This window comes from Opisthocomus hoazin, chromosome 9 (assembly GCF_030867145.1).
Source record: "Opisthocomus hoazin isolate bOpiHoa1 chromosome 9, bOpiHoa1.hap1, whole genome shotgun sequence".
Classification (NCBI taxonomy): Eukaryota; Metazoa; Chordata; class Aves; order Opisthocomiformes; family Opisthocomidae; genus Opisthocomus; species Opisthocomus hoazin.
In genome coordinates this window covers 14728049-14750816 of record NC_134422.1, presented here as the reverse complement: position 1 = coordinate 14750816, position 22768 = coordinate 14728049, and the positions used below count along the sequence as shown (strand labels likewise).

Sequence of the window (22768 nt, the reverse complement as noted above, 5' to 3'; positions counted from 1 at the left end):
GTTATAGTTTTAGAAGCTTAATTTTTGGGATTCTCTTACTTTTGGAATTACAATATAAAGTATGCCTAGAAGATGGTAGATGCTACAATAATCATACCTGTTAAGTACTAAATCCTTTTGCATTTCCAGAAAAAAGCCAAAGGCCAGCTCCTGTTTGAACAGATCATGTATCATCTGGACCTTATAGAAAGTGACTACTTTGGATTAAGGTTCATGGATTCCGCACAAGTGGCGGTGAGTAGCAATGCTCCTCTCCCCCTCACCCCCCAGTTAAACCTTAATATTGACAAAAATGCTGGAAGAAAGCTGCATTTTTTTGGTTATGTTTTGTGCAGAAGCTGTGTGGTGTGTTAGTTTAAGTGACTCCAAGTTTAATTCCACCTTGAGCATTCTTAACATACTACAATGCTGTAGTCTCTTCCTTTCTCGTCTTTCACTTGTTCCCGTTGCACCTTGTGTTGCAGAATGTAGAAATTCTTGATGCTGCTGATGCATAGAGGAAGGGGCAAAACTAGAGCGTGTGCTTTGCTCTTTGTTCTGCAGAGAGAGAAAGTTTCCCTTTGCCAATGCCATCAACTTTCTCGTTAGCAAAAGTCATCTTTTTACTGTCTGCTTAGGAAATAATCTTAGCAAGAGCGGTGTACCTTTGATTTGCTCAAATCGGTTGTGACTCAGACCTGCAGCTAGAGTATGGATGTGTTTGTATGTACTGGACAGTTTGAGCAGAGGGTTCTTGGAAGCCTGAGTTTGTTTGTGAAGTTTGCTGTATGTTTGTAAGAAACGGAAGCAAGGCATTGTTTGTCAGAAGCAACCACAGTTCTTTCACTTGCTGGCTGTGCAGTTTTACATGGTTACTTCTTATGGCCAAGTACTTCGTCCTGCCCACAAGAACAGCTGCAAGCTAAGTCAGTCCTTAGGCAAGGAGTGGATTCTTGTCTCTGTCCTGTATCCTTGCAACTTAAACCTGTATTCACTTATCTCAACGCCTCCAGGTAGAAAGACATCCGAGTTTTCATACCGTGTGTGTCTATTGTATTTGTTAGATGTATGACCTTGTTGTTCCTGTGTTTCAAGTGTGCTTCAGAATTATTTCATGATTAGGATGGCAGAGTGGAAGCAGAGACAGTTGCTGCCGAGCTAAATACCTGAATTGTTTGAGGTCAACATAACGAAATGGAGGCGATGACATATATTCCTTTACTTCTCTGAGGGTCTAAGTCCAGAGCAATTTGAAGGTGACATGTTAATTGCTACAGCTTTGTACAATGGCAGAAAACTCCCCAGTCTTGAAGTTTTGGAAGAAGCTGACAGCTGTGGACACTGTGTTATCCACTCCAAACCACACTTATAACCTGATGGCTTCTTTTCAGAATTATTGCAGTCGAGTTTTATGCTTAGCTTGTAATAGTAGTGAACATGCTCTTCTGAGAAAATAGCATGTGTTCAGGACCTGAAGCAAACTTCATGACTAGCTGGATTAGCTGCTGCTGGGCTGCAGTTTCTAGTAGTGAAAGCCATCTTTAAGCTCTTGCAGAGACATTTACACTAGGGAGGAAAAGACCATTACACTGACAGAAGGATGTCATTCAGAACTATGCATGCCTCCTACCAACAGAAATCAGAAGACAGCCCATCACATACCATTTTATATTTATAAAAATCATGTTAGCTGTGCTAAGCATGTACAGTCTAGGATGTTGTGTATTGATAGTGAGTGGCTCCATTGCATTTATCTTTTTGCTTCAGGAAAAAAATGAACTATGCATTTTAGGTATCCCAACTCAATTTCTGCCATGTGGTTTCTGAAGCATGTCCGTTTTCGTCTAAGATTCTGTAAGAATTCACAGTGGGTTAGTTATAACCAGTGAAACTATCTGTGTGGTAAACTTTTTTCTTCTTACTGTTCTGTTATCAAATAACATTATGTCATCTTGAAATGGGGAAATAAGAGTTAATCTTTTCTGTCTCAGTAATGGCTCATGGCTTGCTTTTGTCCAGCAAATGGTTGCTTCCAGTCAAGACAGCACCTGATAGAGTATTTGTTACTGCACAATCTACCAGCTACAAGCAATTTCAAACTTGGTTTGTTTCCTTTCCTTAACTATGTGAGACTGAAAAGAGGCAGAGTAGAGATAACAATCTGTTTAAACTGGACTTTAATGTTACACTCTGTGTAAGGAAGCAGACAAGATTCCATTTTGCCAGAAGAGCTGAATGAAGGTAATTGCTTTAAGAAATGAGTAACTGTTGCGATGGCAGCCATCCTTGCAAAGAGGAGCTGGCACATTCTAGCAGAAACCCAATCTGCAGCTGGAAACAAAGGCAGAGACTAATCAAGTGACTTGTCGAAGATTATTCAGGAGTCCTGTTAAATAAACAGCCTAAGAATGCAGTCCTTTACTCTGGACAGAACTGTCCACTGGCTCTGAAGGAGATAATATTTTTGCTACCCAAATTAAATCTAAGTATATTTCCCTACTGGCTAATTGCACCTGATGATATAAAAAATCTGGCAAACTAGCAGCATGTAGTTAAATTAAAAAAAAAATAAAAAAATAAAAATCCCTGCTTGTTTTAACTGCAAAGGTGTTTTCAGTAGATTCATTTTGAACAACTGAAGGATAGCTTTTTTTCCTTCATTTGAGCTGCTTAAGTGAGTAGTGGTTAGGTGTTTGAGTTTGACTGGGGGGGGGACGGGGGGGACACGAACTAAACCCAGGTTAATGCAGACTCTTCCTGACCTCTTGGGTTCTAGGATTCAAGTACTGTCTTCTTAAAGAAGTTCTTGAACTAGTTATTAGCGAAGTGAAAGAATTGTCATTTTCATGTGATTTCTTTGTTCATTGCTAGTCTGATGGTTATTCCCTCTACCTCCCAGTAAGAGGCAGGAGGTGGCAAAGGGATTTTATTTGCAAGATTGTCCACCATATATCAGACTTGATCTGGCAGCCAAGGGAACAGGCAGTTGTTAATTTAAGTAGCTTTGATTCAGACTGACAATGAACAGCGTGGCATGTCTGGTGACACGAAAGGTGAAGATTGTTGTTAACTTGCTGAGCTATTTGACTTTCCCTCTAGCAATGCTGGAAGGACGTTTCTAGTAAGGAGGCATTGGACATTTAACAGGTGGCAAATTTCTAGTTGTAATGTACAGGTTGCAAGCATGAAATACTTGCTGTTCCTAATGGAATTGTACAGCACATGAATTTTGCCTAATGCAGTGCTTAATACTGAAAATGATTTGTATAGCATTGCACTAAGTAGCACCCATTAATTCCGTAAAATGTGGGACCAGTTTTAGCCTCACTATTTTGCTAAGAACTCGTTTGCCCTACCTTCTTGAAATGTTGCTGGGCTTATTTTTGAAGCAGCAAACTGTTTTAGTTAGGACTTCCAGTACTCTGTCCAGTCTGTTGTTCATATTGCTTTTTGTTTAGCAAACTTTTATCTCTGGATTTCAGCAGTAGACTGTGCTGAGCAAACTCTCATCAAAATGTAAACTTTTTGCCAGGTCCACTTGAATTCCATTTTAATCACTTGGAATAAATCTTAAGTTTCCTGACGTCTGTGTGTGTCCATGCATGTGTTGGTTTGGGGGTTTTTTTGTTGTTGATTTTTTTCCTTCCTCACCCTTTATTTAAAAGCAGTTCTGTTTCTCTTCTTCCACACGCACCCTCACCATGCAGATGGAGCCCTGGTAGACACTGGGGGTAAGAGCTGAGCAGAGTAAAATGCTATCAGTGCCTGTCGCGGGCCTCTCAGTTGCCTTCCCATGGAATGTGGAGGAGATGAGAGAAAACAGGAGGGAGATGAAACAGGCGAGCACAGCCAGCCCTGGAGCCTAGAAATGTCTCTCTTTGCCATTCCTGTGTCTAAATCACCTGTAAGCCTCCAAGTAGGTAGTTTGTGTATTTTTGTGGTGGAGGAAGGAGTAAGTGAATTATCTCTTCCAGCAAGTGAGTTTGTGGAATAGGAAGAGAGATTATAATTTTCTTAAAGAAACAAAAATTGCTCAACTCCATCTCACTGGTAGGGTAAGCAAAGTTGACATAAATATTTGCTTCATTCTTCCTTAAGCTTCCTGCCTTATTTTAAACATATATTAGATACATTTCAAATGCCTTTCTGTAGCTACTTTGTTTTATTAGCTAATGAGAGCACTTTCAGCTGTGTGCAGAGCAGCAGTAGATGGTTCAGTTGTTCTGATCTGCAGCTAATATATCAATCGCTGCATATCCTGGCTGTGTGACAGGCTGGCTTTACACGCTCTCTGCAGAAGGCAGGGCTGATCTGAAGACAGGAATGTGTTTGCGCTTGGCATTGCAACCTGAAAATAACAGTTCTTTCTCATACTTTTCTTGCTTTTCTGTCCTCCGTGGGGCCCGCTGTGAACTTCATGGCCCATGGTTTGATGAAAGGAGTGTTGCTAAGTGTATAATTGATCTGTATTGGTTGCAAGGTGACATATGGGATTGACCAGATGAGGTGGTGTTACCTGAGCATTGTGAACCATGCAGGACACAGTGTGCTAGGTGGTTTGCTCTGGCTGTTGAGTCAGTGCAGCGATGTTGCATAGGGTGCCGTGTTTACTGATGGACTGAGTCACCTCCTTTGGAGGAGGGAGCTGTTTACTGTGCACAGCACTGGGAATTAGGTCTCTGCCGCTAGCTGTGTGTTAACTTCCCAGCTTTAATTTCTGGTATAAACTAGAATTCAGGGGTGGGAGTATATGCAGTTATTTTAGGAAGCGTAGCGTATAGGTGTAGATGCTTCTCTCAACTTGCCATCTATAGCTTTTTTTCACATGCTGTTGTATGCAGTGTAAGTGAAGCCATTATTTTGGCTTCACGAATTGTATATAGGTTATAATTAGCATTAGTAGGTGAGGCAGTAACTTCTGTCCTCCCATGTGACAATTGTTAATGTCACCTGTGAATAGATTTTGGAGAATTAGGTAGAGCTGACCTTTATGTTTGGATGTAGACAGCTTTGCTGTTGCTACACTTGAGTCATCTAAAGAAAATGCCTGAAAGCCAGCAATATTTATTCTGTGTCTCCCCTTCCACCCCAAGTAAACATCACACACAACTGAGTGCCAGAGTCTCCAGCTATGATTTATGCCTCTCTGGCACATTGTCACTGGCTGACCTACTAACGTGTGAATTGTTTTGTTTGTTTTGACAGGATGGAAATTTTAGTAATTAAAGTGGTTTGTCAGTACATTTTTTTTTTTTTTAGAGCAGATAATGCTTTCTTGAAGATTGGCTTTAAATAAGGTACTACAGGATGTTTCTGTTGTTCATAACTGACATTTTGCATTACAGACTTTGAGTGAAAGGATCTTCAATGAGGATTAGGAGAGAGCTGTGAATTGTGAAAGATTTGGATTAGATTGTTTTAACAAACTACTTGTTATTCCAAGATGGTCTTCACGAATAAATAGGGCTTTTCTTCCTTTTTTGTTCTTTTTGTGAGATTTCTTTATTGATAATTCAATGAAAGTCATTTATTTTTCAGCATTGGTTGGACAACACAAAAAGCATTAAAAAGCAAGTTAAAAGTAAGTGTCCTTTCCGTTTTCTCTTGCGATCTCACATTGAACTTACAGGAGGCACAGAGAGTTGAAATGGGTGGTGGGAGGCAGTGTCAAGACCCGGTGACAAAAACTTGGCATGGAGCTGCTGATTGTTTAATAACCTCATCCCTCTGTAGCTCATATTACTTTAGTCTAATGTCCTTAATTAAACATGTTAGAGGCTCATTAATTATAGTTTAAATAGAATCGAGGCAGCTGAAGATGCTTTAGTGTTACAGATCATTATCCTGACTATGCGAAAACTCTCTTGGAGCCTCCGTGCCTTGAGGCAGCCCTAAATGCCGGAGTCTGTTCGGCCCACCAAGTCCTTACCTACTGCACAAGGGTTTAGTGCGCCCTCGTTGTTTCAGTGGTGCATGCTTGCGTAAGCTGCGACATCAGCTGAGTTTCGTTTAGCAACTTCCTTGCTCTCCACTGTGGGAAGTCTTCAGGGATTTGTGGTGCTGTGTTAGTACAACAGGGGTTTTGGAGGCACCGAGAGAGAGAAAATTCCTCCTGTCAGATGCAAGAATCAGCAGAGCGCTGCACATTTTTAAAGAACTGTTAATCCATCTTTTTGCTGAATTAACTCTTTGGTTTCCAAAAGAGATGATTCTTCCACCGAAGGGTCTGTTAAATCCCCCTAAATATGTCTAAATTTCTGTGGGATAAAGAGGTCTGAGTTGCAGCAGTGGGTATTTCCCAGAGCCCTGGAAAGGCGTTACAGAGACCAACAGAGTGCTTGGGGGTTTGGTCAACTGCAGAGCCAAGATGCTCAGCTTTCTTGGTGATGGATAGAGTCCTTACATACAGGGATTAACCTAGATTTGTGTGCTTTTGGCAAGACAAATCAACTTAATGTGATATGACTGCTGGATTGACTTGTAATATACATAACTATTTTGTGCATGTATTTAAGTGTCCTTTCACCCTGATGTTTTTCATGCATTTCCCTGTCACAAAGGAATTCCTGGCTCTGTCCTACCACAAGGTCTTAAGGCAATTTCAGTCAAGTTCTATGATGTGATTCTGTGTAATGAAAAAGTAAAATGTCTCATCCAGTAACTGTTACTGTTGTCTTGAATCAATTCTACTTTGCAGTTGGCCCACCGTATTGTCTGCATTTTCGTGTAAAGTTTTACTCATCAGAGCCCAACAATCTACGTGAAGAGCTAACAAGGTAAGAGGGATTTTATGTGAGAAGGAAGTATCCAAATAGGCCAGGACAACGTTTTGTGGTATTTATTTAAACAGTTGTATGATGTTCTGGGGAATTCCTTGGAGCTGCTTGTTTATGTGACTTTGTGTAAATGTTGCTAATGTACCTCACATGAAATAAATGAGCTCTGATATATAGAGATCTATATATTTACTATATTACCTGACGCACCATTTTTCATTAGGCAGTTCTGGCAACTGATCTGAGTAGCTTATGCACAGTGGACAGAGGTTTTTACTGAAGAGAACAGACATCATTCCTTTCTTTATTCTTCTTAAGGTGCATTTTGTTTCAACTGTATGCAGCCGTCCTGTCTCTTTAGGCAGAAAAGTGTTGAATTGCAAGTTAGAGCTCCTCTTTGGGAAAAACAAGTTCAGTGAACATTTCATTACATCTGTGGTCTTTGCAGAACTTATGCAAAGGGAAAATAGCATTTTACTACTATGTTGAGATGTGAGTTGACAGTACTATATGTGTGGTAGTAGATAAGTGTGATTGTAGTATCAAGTGAGCAGCAGTTGTTCTTGATTAAAGCGTTTCACAAATCCGTTCATAATGCTGCATTTCATGTTGGACTGAGACATACTTGGGGTGCTTTGAAAGAAAACGCAGCCTGCCATCTGTCAGTAGTATAAATCTGTTGTAAAAGGCAACGTTTCTTTGCATTGTCACCTCTGCTGATGATACTGTTTGGAGACAAAATGAATTTTTTATGTTTTCTTGGTAGCTGCAATGCTGCATACCCTCAGCCATTAGTAACAGCTTGAAGTGCGTTTTTTTGTTGTTCAGGTTTATGTCTGTGTCTTCAATCTGCACTTCAGCCAAATCCATAGGAGTGCTACCAGGAAGATTACAGTAGCATTGCTCCTTACAGCCATATGTACCCTGTGCAGCTTCGTACTTGCATAATGTTGTAACTGCTCTTCTTTAATGCTTTTCTGCCGATCTAAGAAGAATGTTTTACCTCTCCATTCACGTTCCTGAATAAACATTTGACTGTCTTTAAAAATAGTAACCATAAGCAAAATTCAGACCTACATCTGTATCTACCACTGTGAAACATTTTCATCCATCCCGAGTTCTGCCAGTCAGACCTCGCTATACAGGTTTTAGCATGGCAGACCTGAGACCTGAGGGCTTTTAAACCCTGTCTGTCTGCTTAGCTAATCCCCAGAACAGAGGGCAGCACTCTCTTCTGTCTCCAGACAATTTTACCCCTTAGAGAAGCAGTGGGAAGGGGAGCTCTGCTGCGAGTTACAGCTGTCACTAAGAGGGGCTTGCTGAAGCTTCCACCTTTGCTTAGTGCGGCAGGACCCCAGGGGAGCTCCTTGTCAGCTTCCACAGGTGCAGCTTGCTCCCGCCTCTGCCAGCTTCCCGTCGGACGCCAGCAGCCAGAGGCCGTGTAACACAGCCGAAGCATGGGAAGCGCACTGGAATTGTTTGCAAGTGTTATGTGGCTGATAAGCAGGGACTGGTCACACCCGCAATACACTGGGGGCCTGTGCTCATTCTTTTGATATCTAGGGTCAATAGCAAACAAATTTATTTCCCATGTAGGGGCCAGGGTTCATAATAATAAATGATTTGGCAAAGTATTTGTGGATTTCCAAGGGACCTGTAGGAAAACTGCCTGCATCTGTTTCATATCTGTGTATGTGAGTACGAAGAGACACGGGCACAAGTGAAAACAGAGGCATCGTCTTTGGCTTTGTGCGTAGGGCTTCTGTTCATCTGTAGCAGGATTCAAACGGGATGCCATCACGGATGCCAGCATTTCAGTTGATGAGACTACTTTTCTTGTTAAAGGAAAGCAGCAAGAGGGCTACTCCTTGTGGGTATTGGATTGGAAAGATTGGTGTTGCATCCCAAAAGGATAGGAGTTTTGTACTGGATATTTGCCCAATTTCTAAGAAAGAAGAGTACTGAAGAAGCAAGGCAGTGATGGAAGGCTGTTTCTGAAGAGTGAACAAGTTGAAAAAGCTGCAGCCTACACTTTATTTCTTTGTCTCTTTGCAGTCAGCTTTCTGGGTTGGATTTTAGGTAAACAATCCATATTAGGAACATTTATTTTTTAGAGACTTTAAAATATTCATTCTCTCATGAGATCGATATGCCTATGAATAGTGAAGAAAATGTGGAAAATGGAAGTTGTTCTTTGCCCAGGTAGGATCAGAAGAGAGAAAATGAGACTTACTTAGGTATCCTATTTCTTTTCCCATGCAACACTGTAGTTCAGCTTGTGACAACTTCTGGTTTTATGTTTGCTTCATTTGAAATGTGCACAAAGCATACAAACCCAACTTGGAAGACGGCAGTGCAGTTTCTTCAGTCTTGAAAACCCATGTAAAGAGCAGAAAATGTTTTTATTTGGCAGGCTGTAACTTCCTCTGATTAGCTGTGACACATTAGAACTATTACTCAATGACTTTTATTTTTTATTTAATCCTACAGGTATTTATTTGTTCTGCAGCTGAAACTGGATATACTTAGTGGAAAGTAAGTGTTCCCAATAAACATCCTTTTAAACAATTACAGTGTGTTTAGCGTAGGTTATTAAACTTATATTTGGATAAATAATAAGTTTTTCTAAGTAGTGTAATGTTATGTTTTTCTCTGAAATACTACTTTTCCATGTATGAATAGCAGGAGCGGAACGCTTAAATAATGTAGTACTTATCTCTTGTTAATTTGCTGAAAATCTGCTAATCCTTTTTCACTTTCCTATCCCAAACATTTGCAGTTTCTTAGTGTCAGGTATACGAATTGTCTGCTAAATAGTGTCAGCTAAGGTTTTAACAATGCATTTCTCTTTCGGCAGATTGGAATGTCCTTTTGACACAGCCGTCCAGTTGGCAGCTTATAACATGCAAGGTGCGTAGGTATGAGCGGGGAAGGATGAGGTTGCATGAACAGCTTTGTGTAGACTCTTATTACCTCTTTTAGTCTGTCCTTGTTACATCCAGAAAATAGGTTCTGCCCATACGTTAGTGATCTAGTGTGAAACACAGCTCTTTTTGATTGTAATTTTGCTGAGAGCTTATGTAGAAAATTACTCGATTCCTCAGGAAAGAGATCAAGGAGGTTCTGAACATAAGTAGCTTTGCCCCAAACTTGTTTTCTCAGATGCTTGTGTGCAAACCTGTCCACTTTCACACAAGATACAGGGTCTGCAGGCTTCCTGAATTGCTCTGATGTAGTAACACAGTTCCCGTTGCCGTATGTTTGTTGTACAAATCAGGTACAAAATTACTTGATTCTGCACTCAATTGAAAAGTCCTGTATATAAAAACCACAGTTTTTGGCTTCAGCTTATTTGTAGAAACATGTTTGTACTTGAGCCCTTATGGTTGAACTGCACTTGCTAGTATTTCAGATCCTTCTTGAGCCAAAAGAGGCGACATACTATATTTTTCATCAGCTATACAGCACTATGTTTGAGACACCTGAGACTCTTGTTAAGGATTTGTCTTAAACTTTTGATTCCAACTGAGACACCGGCATCCATGGCTTCTCTGAGAGCTGTGGTCTGACCCTCAGTTGCTTCTATGGGTTGTACATCACTGGTCTTCATGGCCAATGGCTGTCGTTGTTTGGATGAGGGTGTGATATCAACAAATGTGAAGTTTGCTGTGGTTTCAAGCAGTGGAGCTCACAAAAGGAAGAGGGGAGGTTTAAAGTTTTAGAAGCGTCTGCTGAAGTAGGCTTTTGGGTCCTTGTTGGAGGATATAGCTATATGGCCTTGTTCAATGCAGTTGTGAGTCTACAAAAAATCCCAGAACCTCTGCTGTAAAGCTGTTGTGCAGCCCTCTGATGAAGAGCGAATTTGGAGATATGCCATGCGTTTGTGTCACACAAATTCCCTTCACAACATTCATCTCCCAAACCAATGCACTGCTGTAGTTACTTTGCAGGGTTGGGTGAGAGAACTAAGTCACTGAAATCCTTTCTCTTATAGATATTTTCCAAAACACATTTTGTTCTTCAGGCAGGAGCTACTAATGGCCGTGATCATTTGTAGGTGTGGAAAGTCGGGATTGAACTGTAAAGATACCTGCCTTTTCAACCTGCTCTTTGTATGGAAGGAAAACAGTTAGAACGCATTACGCAGTTAAAAATATTAGCATTGTTAGAGCCTTAAGATACGGCTTCAGTGGATAAGTTTTTGGAAAAACAAAGTGATCTAATTAGGCTGTATATCCATTGCTTTTTGTGCTGGTCTTTTCTTTCCTCTCTCCACAATGAGGCCCGTAGCAGGGCTTTAATCTTACCGTCTGACAGCTGTGTACTTTTATTTAAATCAGCTGGAACCTAAGCTGGCTTTGACAGCATTCCTTTCAACAGCAGAGGCAGGCGTTTTAGTGGGAGTAAATTATTATAGAACTACAGACTTCCTCAGTCAGCATTTAAAAAAAAAAAAAAAGGAGGGGGTGAAAAGACTATTATTATGCTTGCAGTGTTCAAAACTCAAGAAACAGATTTTTAGGTTGTATGTAGTTTTTGTACCTCTTGAATACTGTGTGTATCTATGTGACTTTTCCACGTTTTCCCAGAGACATCACTATTTTTTTCCTACACAAATATCTGTAGTTCCTTTCTTTCAGGCAGAACAGTTACTGGCCCATATCAGACACCCAAGGTCCAAGTTACAGAATTATCTCTAGTTTTTTGGATATGAGCTGAACGTTAAGAAGCCGCTTGAAATCAGTGGGAGGAGCAAATGCTTAGTGACTCTGAAAGCAGGACATTTTTGTACAGGTTTCTACCTGTGAATTTCAGGATTTTAGGCATACATCAGTCTGAAAAGCTGCACTTGCTAGCATCTGTGGAAAAAGGAGGTTGTGCTTTTGATGTGGCACGCCCATTGACTACTGTGTTCCAGTATGCTCTCTAAATAGCATCTCTTATTGCTCCTGTTGAGCATGCAGCAGTGGACTAGCTGAGCCAATTGACTGACCCAGTAGGACATTTATTATGTTCTTAGATGAAAAGCAGAGTGACAAATAACAACTGCATGGTTGTGCTCTGACACAGAGTAATTTTAGCAGGACAGGGAGATTTATAGTCATAAAACCAAAAACTAGTTTTTAGAATGGATGAATAGTTTTATGAAAAGTGTCAGAACTGATTTTGCTTTTTACAAATCTCAAGAGATTTTGTTTTAATAATTTAAGGCAAAATTCTATTGTAACGTTAGTCAGCTGTAGTCTCAGTAGAGACTTCAGTGATAAAAATGTTGAAAACTTTCTGCAAGAAAGAAAAAAGGTGAGTTTCATGGGTGTTGATGACTTCCATTCATAGGAAGCTTGTTAAGGAATATATCAGTAGCACTTTGTGAAAATTAATGCAAAGCTTTTGTGCAGACAACACAACCGCTTGTTCAGTGTCCATAATTTCCCTGTCAGAAAATACGTGACTGGAGGAGAAGGAGGAACACAAGAAGAAATTTAGTATTTTAGATAAACTAGAAAAGTACGTAGCAGTTCCTGTTAATATTCACTGTGTTTATTAGGAACACTGCTTGACAATGCTGTTCTTTTGTAGCTGAACTTGGAGACTATGATCCTGCTGAACATGTCCCTGAACTAGTGTCTGAGTTCAGGTTTGTTCCCACTCAGACTGAAGAGATGGAACTAGCCATTTTTGAGAAGTGGAAAGAATGCAGGTACTACATCTTCCAGGGCATACTACTAACCAGCTGTTTGCACTGATTTTTCTGTGAAGAAAGTGGATTAAAAAGATGCTGCTTATGCTGCTTCTGTGGTCTTGCTCAGAAATGTAATTCTAATATGGCTCTATCGTATTTAGTAAGAGGATATAATGTGAAAAATGAAATTTTTCAAAGGTTTGAGTAAAATGATGAGGTACAGAATCTTGAAATGCAATACTTTTTGCAGCAGCGATTTCAGAGTAAAACTTGCAAAAGTGACCTTGATGTTCATGAAAGCAACCATGTGTCAGCAGTGTTTAGGTTTTTCAGAAACTTTCAGGAATTTATTCTCCTCTTTCCTCATATACCAGTTTTTCCTTTCTGTGCTTTTTCAGGCATCCACCTAACAGCAAAAAATTTATTTCAGGGGGCAGACACCAGCACAGGCTGAAACTAACTACTTAAACAAAGCTAAGTGGCTGGAAATGTATGGTGTAGACATGCACATAGTCAAGGTATGTTTAATCATGGCACAGTGACCTTTGTAAATTACAATGTTAGCTTTGTCCTGTATTTCAACACCAGTTTTGCTTTGAGGGGGTTAAAAAAAGGAATACTGTACTCATCTAAACTGTATAACAAGTGATCTGGCTTTGCATCAACATTCCACTTTATAGCTTCTAGAAATGTATACTATAACTTTAGTCCAAGCATACTTGCTCTGTGTTAAATATGTGATTGGTGTGGCAATATGTACTGCAGTTTGTATTTAAACTTCAGAGCTATGTGAAAATCATAGTAATTAAATTAAAGTTGGCTGGGGTCCAGTCAGCTACCAGCTCAAGAACTATGAGTAAAAATAGATCTCCTGTGGAGAAGGAGGTGCGGAGAACTGCACAAGGAGGTCGTTATTACACAGACAAATCAAGAAACTTTAATTTTCCACTTTAGTCAGCCTTATTGAAGGGTTATAGACTAGAAAAATCCATTGCATAAGGTCATTGAAGCGTGAGAGTTTTGTTGTATAGAATAAGCAGAAATGTGTGTAGTTGTAACACTGGACAAATAAGCTACATTAATCACTCGAGTAGTTTGGATAAAGGGTCAAACACCAAAATGAACATAATCTTTATTTTGTGGCAATTAGGCAAGAGATGGCAATGATTACAGCCTGGGACTGACACCTACAGGAGTCCTTGTCTTTGAAGGAGACACAAAGATTGGTTTGTTTTTCTGGTAAGCTCTCTTTATGTACTAAAATATATTTTAGATTTTTACTCTTCTGTTTCTTTTGCACTAGCCAAGAAAAATACTTGTTTGGGATGTAAGAGCACCGTGAATACTAGATACCTGCAGAAATATTCTGCAGCCTATGAGTGTTTTCATCGTGTCCAAAAATGCTCTTTCTTTTTTTAACGTTCATGGTTGAATATTCTGCAGCCTATGAGTGTTTTCATCGTGTCCAAAAATGCTCTTTCTTTTTTTAACGTTCATGGTTGATACGTTAATAGTCTGTGTATATATGTATGTATATGTCTATGTGTTGCCACCCAGAGGGACCCGGACAGGCTTGAGAAGTGGGCCTGTGTGAACCTCATGAGGTTCAACAAGGCCAAGTGCAAGGTCCTGCACCTGGGTTGGGGCAGTCCCCAGTATCACTACAGGCTGGGGGATGAAGGGGTTGAGAGCAGCCCTGCGGAGGACTTGGGGGCACTCGTGGATGAAAAGCTGGATGTGAGGCGACAGTGTGTGCACGCAGCCCAGAACGCCAACTGTATGCTGGGCTGCATCGAGAGAAGCGTGACCAGCAGGTCGAGGGAGGGGATTCTGCCCCTCTGCTTCACTCTGGTGAGACCCCACCTGGAGTCCTGCATCCAGCTCTGGGCCCCTCAGCAGGTGGGTGACGGTGGTGAGGCAGTGGAACAGGTTGCTGAACAGACTCCAGCATTTAGGGCTGCCCCAAGGCACAGGTTGCCCAGAGAAGCTGTGGATGCCCCATCCCTGGAAGTGTTCAAGGCCAGGTTGGGTGGCGCTTTGAGCAACCTGGTCTAGTGGAAGGTGTCCCTGCTCACTGCAGGGAGGATGGGCTAGATGACCTTTAAAGGTCCCTTCCAATCCAAACCATTCTGTGATTCTATCATATGCAATATGCTAGAGGCAAGTAAAAGGTGGACTAACTTTGGGATGTTTGGGGTTTTTTTATAGTGTGTTTATTGTTGTATTTTGCACTACTCTGCTGTGGAAACAGTGTATGCACCCTGTCAGTGAAATGAAGATTCTTCAGGTGTTCTAGCCGAGTGTTATATGTTACTGTTTAAAAAGAGGCAGAAACAATAGTACTAGTGCAGTTTTTACATACAATGTTATCTGGGCACCCTCTTCGTTAAGAAAATGTCTCTGTGCCCAGTGAAGGGCATAAATGTCCCTTTCTGCCCATCAGTAAGGGCTAATTACAAACAAGCAAACAAAAAACCGCAAACACTCTCCCCCACCCCAGATCTATATATAGTCAGAGCATATAGAGCTTCCTTTGGCTTTTATGAGAGTGTGCTGCTTCATCTGTCGAATACCTGAATAACACCGCGCGGTTTCTTAGAAGTGTTCTGGTGAAATTTTGCAGGACTTTATATTGTGTAAAACACTAGATGGAGAACCTTCTGTTTAGGATATTTGGGTGTGGGTACACAGGCAGTTATGGATTTTTAAGTTCTTTATTCTGTAATTCCCATCCAGTCTTTCAAAACTGTGTACAAAGAGTAAGTAGGCAGATGATGAGGTGAAATTTTGTCATGTGAATAGTTTGAGTAAGCCCAGTTCAGTTTTAGAAACTCCTCAGAAAAACATGCACTTTGTAGCAGAGATGTTATCTGTGTGTCTCATCCCTCCACCATCAATTCTGGGTGGTTTTTTGGTGGTCAGGGAGGGGAGAAAGTGATTGCATTTTTGTGTCTTGTCGTGTTCGTGCTGTTCTCTTTGGCTGGGATGTTCTGAAACAGCCACCATAGGAATTCATCTGTGATACTTTGTACAGTGATTTACATTTCTTGGTAGAATTATTTTGGCCTTCCTTTGTGTCTTTTGAGTTGTTTTGTGGGCTTGTGGGAGAGTAGGCAAGCAGGAGTGTTTGGGTGGAGTTTGATTTCAGTTCAAGTAATTATTATTTTAAGTTCCAATAAAATTATCTCTTTAGAAGTTGCTGACTTCTTATCTTTAAAGTTTCTACTTAAGTGTTATATTTTTGAAGTGATACATTGGTATCCACAGTATAATCAAGACCTACTGCATGAACTTAAAAACACCCACAAAACCAGAAAAAAAAAGTTTGATAGAGAGGCTTGGATCAGCATGTCGGATGTACCTCTCGGTGAGTTGCGAAGAGAGTTAGACATAACCTGCTTTTTCTGCTCATCTTGCAGGCCAAAGATAACAAGGCTTGACTTCAAGAAGAACAAACTCACTCTAGTTGTTGTTGAAGATGATGAACAGGTAGATAACTATCTGTTTAGTTACATCTCAGTCTTGAGTATGCGGTACTAGTTTACATACTACCGAGCTCTTTAAGTTTTGAGAATTAACGTGGATGCCTTGCAGGAGTTTTGATTGTGACTTAGGATGAGGAGGGGAATGAAGCGACTTAACTATAAAGAAGCTCAATTACTTTTTTCCCTCACACTGTTTTTAAAAGGGGAGTAGTTTGTGAAACTAGTGTATATGAGATAATTTGGAAACAGTGTGCATTGTGCAAGAAAGTTTAAAAAAATGCCATGTACCACATTTAGTAGAATGAATTCCTTGAGCAGGTGCCGGAACTGTTCCCATGGGAAGAAGTTGCTCAGAGCTGAGATAACAAAAATGTGATCATTGGTAATTTGAGAAGATCAGATTTGGAAGTGAGACCATGTTAGCCTCATAGAGAAGTACCTTCCTATTGTAATGATGTCTTTAACTTGTAGTTATTCAGAGGTTTGACTTGAGCTCTAGCCTTCTCCAACCTCAGACAATGGAGCAGTTGTTCATGAAAGCGTCTGAGAAGGTTGATTTTTCTGCCTGAAATACTTTTTTTAAACATACATTTCAGTATTCATAAAAACCAAATTTTCTTTGGCTTGCACCGAATTGTAGCTTTGGCTTATGAAAGTCCCTTGTAAATCGTCAGTGTGCTTTGTGTGCTTTAAGGGAAAGGAGCAGGAGCACACTTTTGTCTTTAGACTGGATCATCCCAAAGCCTGCAAACACTTGTGGAAATGTGCAGTAGAACATCATGCCTTCTTCCGGCTCCGAGGTCCTGTCCAAAAAGGCTCAAGTCGATCGGGCTTCATTCGGTTGGGATCCCGGTTCCGATACAGGTCAGTGTCACCTGTCAGTTAATGCGTATTTTCCGTCGTTTCTTGCTTTTCTTGGATTATACGTGGAAATGAGAGAACTTGGTATTCATTCACCTAGGACATACAGAGCAGGGAAATGTGCAAGCTGAGTGAGTTGCATTATTGCTTTTATTAAATCATACAGATTTTCCCCCATGCGTTTTCTGATTTTTCCTCAGGTAATTCTGGTCTGTGCAGTGAGAAATCAAAAGTTTGTTAAGGTTTATGTTCGTTACATAGCATATATAGTGCATAGTGTTTTATAGATCACTTCATCTTAAAAGCCCACCCTTTTTTAAATGAACCAGAGAGGATGGATGATTGACTTGCAAAGTTAGGGACATTGCGAGTCTTTTGACTCCTGAGTTCTTGACTGTTGGAGTGATGGTACTGCTTCAGAAGCCTAAGATAATGCCCATTCCATGTTAGGCACTACCGGTGTGTACAGCAGGCTGCCGAGTCGCTTGTGGTCCCAGACTAGTCTGCAGGATGCTGTTAGTTGCCCCACCAGCGTTGGTGAGAACATGTGGAAGGGGTTGAGGTGTGACCCCAGGCAGTATGCGTGTACTTTGCTTCCATTTCCAGCAACTGCAGCAACATCACTGAGTCTGCTTTGGGAGGGATCAAGGGTACCAAGGAGTCAGGAGAAGAGGAGGCTGCTGCTGCCTTGGGAGCAGAGTCTGGCCAAACTTGGGCAAAAAAGACATGCCTGGGAACAAGAGCATCTAGATGCTGGTTTTCAGTCCTATTATCATCTTTCTGTATGACTTTTGGCAACATACCTGAAGTTTTACTCTCTCATAGAATTTTCAGCCTCTCCCAAGCTGCATGCACTGTGACCTCAGAAATATGCAAAGGGCAAATGTGCTTTTTCGGCAGCTTAATGTTTAAGGAGTCATTGCTTCAGCTTTTTGTCTTGGGAAAATGGAGTGAATATGAGGATGTTTGTAAAACTTCCCTTTTTTGTGAAAGGCCTTCTGAGGTGTTAAGTTGGGGATTTTTTGATAGAACTAAGATCAGGTTATTAAGCTATGAATTTAAAATAGAAATGTGGTATTTTGATGAGCAGTGTCTGTATTCTGTCCTTACAAATACGTGATTTATTTCATTGTTTTGTACTTTTACGTGGCATTGTTAGTGGGAAAACAGAGTATCAAACCACCAAGACCAACAAAGCCAGGAGATCAGCATCCTTTGAAAGAAGGCCCAGTAAGAGATATTCGAGACGAACACTGCAAATGAAAGGTAAAAGACCTTCCATTCCGAGAAGCGTAATCCACTGAGAATCAAGTAATCATATCCTTTAAAGGCTCTGTGTAGGAATTCTTCTGTAGTTGTTTGCCCTTCTCTTGAATTTTCGAAATTAGCTTTTCTTTTACTTATTTGGGAAACGGTATGTATTTATCAGAAAGAAACTTGTGTCCAAGGCAGTTTATTCTAGATTGCCTAGCAGGTGAACCATCCATGAATATTGCGCAATAGGTCTCTGCATGAAGATGGAAAATTTGGGTCCAGGAAACAGCGATATAATATTAATATATGTAAAATATTATTAATAGATATTATAATAATATACAATAATGATAAAGTATATATCAATCGTTAGATCATATATAATGATATATTAATGATAATATTTGGAATCTATTAATCAAGTTTGAAATTTTTGTCACAGAGATTTTTTTCATTGTTCTCGGGAGTTACTCTCTGTTGTCACAACCTTGACAGCATGTGATACCTTGTCTCTTGCTGCCACTCTTGTTTAGGTCACGCGTGACCTCCATGCATGCTTTCAGATACTTGCTCAAATCCAACTCTTCGGTGTGTTCTTGAGATTTTTTTTAATTTTATTTTTCCAATTTAGAATTTTATTTTTCACACATTGTACATGGGATACATGCAACTTTTGCTCTTTTAGTTGCCTACTTTTAGGCAGTGCTAGGTTATTTTTATTAATATACTCAGTATTTAACTTATAACTAAAAATTAAATTTTAATTAACACTTTGTATATTCGCAGCACATGGTGCTAAACTTGAAGAAACAAGGTAAGATGCATTCCAGTATTTAAATTTCTCTTTGATGTTTGCCAACTGTACTTGTTCACGTGTCTGCAGAAGGAGGCTGTAAGATTAGTTAAATATAGAGTGTTAACCTCTTAACTGTGGTTTTGCTGTGGGTTTTGTGTGTGTTTGCTTTACATAAAACCTGCTGTTCAAAGCAAAGCTCCTGTGTTGCTGTCGCATGGAAGATGTTGCCAGACTTGCTTACTAGAGGTTTGTTTCTGAGTAGCTGTGGTTCTTGCTGGATATGAGCTGTAGTTCTGTGTGCTGCCATGTAAAGGGATCCGGTAAAAGCACGTGAGGATGTCTTCTTTCTGAAATCTGCCTACTCTGGCTGTGTAACCGAAATACATAATCAAGTGAAGATCAGAGACAAGGAAAATAGAGTAAAATAAATATTTGAATGAAGTTGATGTTTTTCTATTCTGTATTAATATACTTAAGTGTTTTTAGGTATTTATAGTAAATTATTCATAGAATCATAGAAAGTTTTGGGTCGGAAGGGACCCCTAGAGGTCATCTAGTCCAACCCCCCTGCAGCAAGCAGGGACACCGCTAACTAGATCAGGTTGCTTAGAGCCCTGTCCAGCCTGGTCTTGAATGTTTCCAGGGTTGGAATGATCAACATGATCAACGTGATCAAATTGAGAGGGAGGTCTTTTAGTTCTTTATGTCTGTACCTAGATTCTTTCTGCATGTGTAAGTTCATACTTGCTGTTGCAATGTAAGGTACTCATGTGAATCCGAATCATACAGTTTTCGTACCATTCCTGAAGGGAAGAGAGGAAACCAGGCTAAAAGGAATTACCTGGCAGTGAAGGAACTAAGTCGTTCAGTTCTGGTTTCTGTTCTTTGCCCTAATAACTTCTGAACATTGCAATGGTCAATTGCAACCAAATTATTTTTAAAAAGTAGATACTTGTAGATGTTAGGCATCATGACAGTCAGGAGCTGGGTAGGAAATGACGAAGTAACATTTCAAAACAACAGGCTTAATACGGCCTTACGTTTTCTATTTGTAGCAGCAGGGCTGATTCTTGAATGAGAAGGGGAGAAGTCGAGGAAGTGTGGGGACAAGGCTGCAGTTAGGGTGGTGGAGGTCTCTCTGACCTGCTGTGTTGCCTTTTCTTTTTATAAAATGGGAAAGCACTCTGCGAAACTGCGTGTCATTAAAGTTCTTGAAGGTCCTCTGCATGCAAAATGTGGCTCTGATTAATTACTACTCTCTTCACGCTGTGTTGTCATGCCCTTCTCTGAGTTTCGTGCTGCTTAGGTCGTTCTGAGAGTGGGAAGAGAAACTTCACATGCAGTTTCTCCCTCTGATAAGATGGCGGTCTGCTGATCTGCGCCTAGGTGTGGCTCTGTGATGTTAGTCTCCAGAGCAATCTATGCCATTTCTGAAACTCTACGCTCCAGTGTTGCTAATTGAAATGCATCATGAAAGATGTATGTTGTTCCATTCTTTTGTGTTCACTCAGCACAGGGGAATGTGCTACCCAGAAGGCATTCCGTAATATTTCTGTTAAAGGTGCACTGTTCTGTGGTAACCTCCATATTCTCTCGGTTGAGAAACCGGCAAAGAACAACTTATTTGGTCTTGACACTGTGGTGTCTAAATAAAATAATTCTAAAGAATTGCTGAAATAGGTTCAAAAATCTATTTGAATTGTCAGCTTGCCAGGTTGGATAGCTATTGTCCAGACCATAAGTAAAAAGATTAATGGGTCATAGGAGACTGGAACCATTTTTTTTTTTTAAGATTAGAAGTCTGAAAAAAATTTTGTTGTGCATGAGATTTGTAATGCATAATTATTGTGCTTTTAGTGTGTGTTAGTGCTTTTAAGTCTCAAGAACGTGATAATGTGAAATGTCTCTCGCAGATTCAGAAATCCTCAGAAACAGGGATATGGCTTTTACTTGATTTATTAAATATATTAAATATTTAATATACAATTATTATTAAAGCTGTGCTGAGCTGCTGTGTACGTAATTTTGAATGGCTGCCTTTAAGACTCTGAAGCAGTAATGCAGTCCATTAGGGATTGCATGTGTAAGAAACTCATGAATTTTTCTGATTGCAAATCAGGAGAGTCCTAGCTATGGAACAGGCATAGTATCTACAGCGTGTAGGTGAGGTTTTGACAATGTCAAATTTGCTGGTTGTTTAGCTAAAACTGTATCATTTTTGCTTTAAAAGTTCCCCGCCTTACTGCTGAATCAGAAGGACTTTCTAAACTAAACTGATGTAGGAAAGGAAGAAGAAAAATCAGATGAATTACAAATAAACTACAGCTTGAACAAATAAAAAATAATGTCATACCCTTAGTTACCTAGAATGAGACAGCTGACCTAAACCATAAGTTTTAAAGTTTTCTTTCTTAACTGAGAACAGTTGAGTACTTTGGAAAAATCTTTGGTAGACTTTGTGTTTCTTTCTGAAAATCCTTGTGGTTCTGCCAGCCTGCAGAAACAGTTTATTGATCTGGTTCTGATTTAAATTCTTTTTGTCTTTCAGTACTGCAAACAATGCTGTTATCAGCCAGACTAACGGATCACAAGTAAGGACTCTCATTCTTTTTAAATGCAATTTTCATGTCTTTCAACAGATCTGAGGATTGCGTTACTTGTTCTTAAAATCCAGTGATTCACCTATTGAAGGTTACAAGTGACTAACTACTAGATTGCGTGCCAGGAAATAACTACTAATTTACAATCAAGATAATTGGTTAATTTAGCTGGACTAAGGAAGGTACCTCATGCCCCAGTACTATAGAAACTATGCTATTTATAGATACAGATTTTCATAGGTACACAAAGTACCTGTGTGTGAGAGTTGTTATTACCCAAAGGACATTAATTCTATATGCTAAGTAACATAAAAAAAAAGGGACGCACAGTTCATCAGCACCTGTGTTGACTCCTGGTTACAGTATTTTTTTCTCTGAAAGAGGGGAATGCACCTGCAAATCAAAGAATACATTGTTAGCAAACATTGAGTGTTTTCTGAATTTGAGAATGGAATCAGAGACACCTGTCCCCTCAGTACTTGTACACAGAATACCTTATTTCGCTGAAAAGGAGCGTTACTGTAGAGTGACTCTCCTTCTGAGTATCAGAACACAGGACTTGGAGTTTGGAAAGACCCTGTCTCGCTTTCTGGAGCATTTCAGATGCAGAGTGCAACAGAAACAGTCACTTATTGGTGGAAACGGGATTGTGGTTTGTTTTAACGTTAAAATACTCAATCTCTACTGGTAGATAGGTTGCTGCTCTGCCCAGACTTTTGCCTTCTATGCAGTAGGAGTTGGTTTTTTTTCAGAACAGTTATGTTTCAAATGACAGTCCAAAGGCCTGCTACCCAAAGGTGCCAATCGTTATTGCAAAGTCACCTACAGAAGGAAAGCATTACTGCATGAATTGAAAAAGAACACAGCAGCTCTTTACTGAAATCTTTGACCAGCCTTGGATTATGATCCCAGTACTTCGTACAGTACTGGAAAAGACTGGACATAGGTATCCAGTGCTGTGCAAGTAATGGAAGATGACAGCCTTGCTTAAGCTGTGTGCATAAGGAGAAGGGGTGGTATGTTTTGCTATGTGTAATGTGTCATCGCTTCATTAATGTGTGTGTAGTAACTTAACATGTTTATATTCTGTTTCCGAAGAGCTGGAATGCAAAGCCAAACCTGCCTGTCCTAACAGCGGTTCCTTCTGCCCCAGTCTTAGTGGAAATAGAAAACCTCCCAAGGAGCCCAGGAGCCAGCCAGCAAGACAAGAAGTGGTATGTTCTGCTTTGCTGGGAAATGAATTTTGCTTGCTTATGCATGATTCAAGTGACTGTTTCTTTATCTGCACTTAAAAGAGCTGCAATCCTTGTATCTTTAATGTAAGTTAACAGTCA

General features: G+C 40.1%; 1 protein-coding gene across 3 annotated transcripts in view; it reads left to right on the top strand.

Annotated features, from left to right (window-relative positions):
* The window catches only part of EPB41L5 (erythrocyte membrane protein band 4.1 like 5), a 60407-nt gene that overhangs the window by 11322 nt on the left and 26317 nt on the right, over nucleotides 1–22768 (top strand). For all 3 annotated transcript variants that reach the window (XM_075430588.1, XM_075430586.1, XM_075430587.1), the window contains exons 3-16: nucleotides 130–234; nucleotides 5518–5560; nucleotides 6677–6755; nucleotides 9246–9290; nucleotides 9613–9665; nucleotides 12336–12456; nucleotides 12869–12956; nucleotides 13589–13677; nucleotides 15858–15927; nucleotides 16618–16787; nucleotides 17944–18050; nucleotides 18825–18852; nucleotides 21383–21425; nucleotides 22533–22648. In XM_075430588.1, the coding sequence (XP_075286703.1) occupies nucleotides 130–234; nucleotides 5518–5560; nucleotides 6677–6755; nucleotides 9246–9290; nucleotides 9613–9665; nucleotides 12336–12456; nucleotides 12869–12956; nucleotides 13589–13677; nucleotides 15858–15927; nucleotides 16618–16787; nucleotides 17944–18050; nucleotides 18825–18852; nucleotides 21383–21425; nucleotides 22533–22648 (1157 nt within the window). The remainder of the gene's footprint in view (nucleotides 1–129; nucleotides 235–5517; nucleotides 5561–6676; nucleotides 6756–9245; nucleotides 9291–9612; nucleotides 9666–12335; nucleotides 12457–12868; nucleotides 12957–13588; nucleotides 13678–15857; nucleotides 15928–16617; nucleotides 16788–17943; nucleotides 18051–18824; nucleotides 18853–21382; nucleotides 21426–22532; nucleotides 22649–22768) is intronic.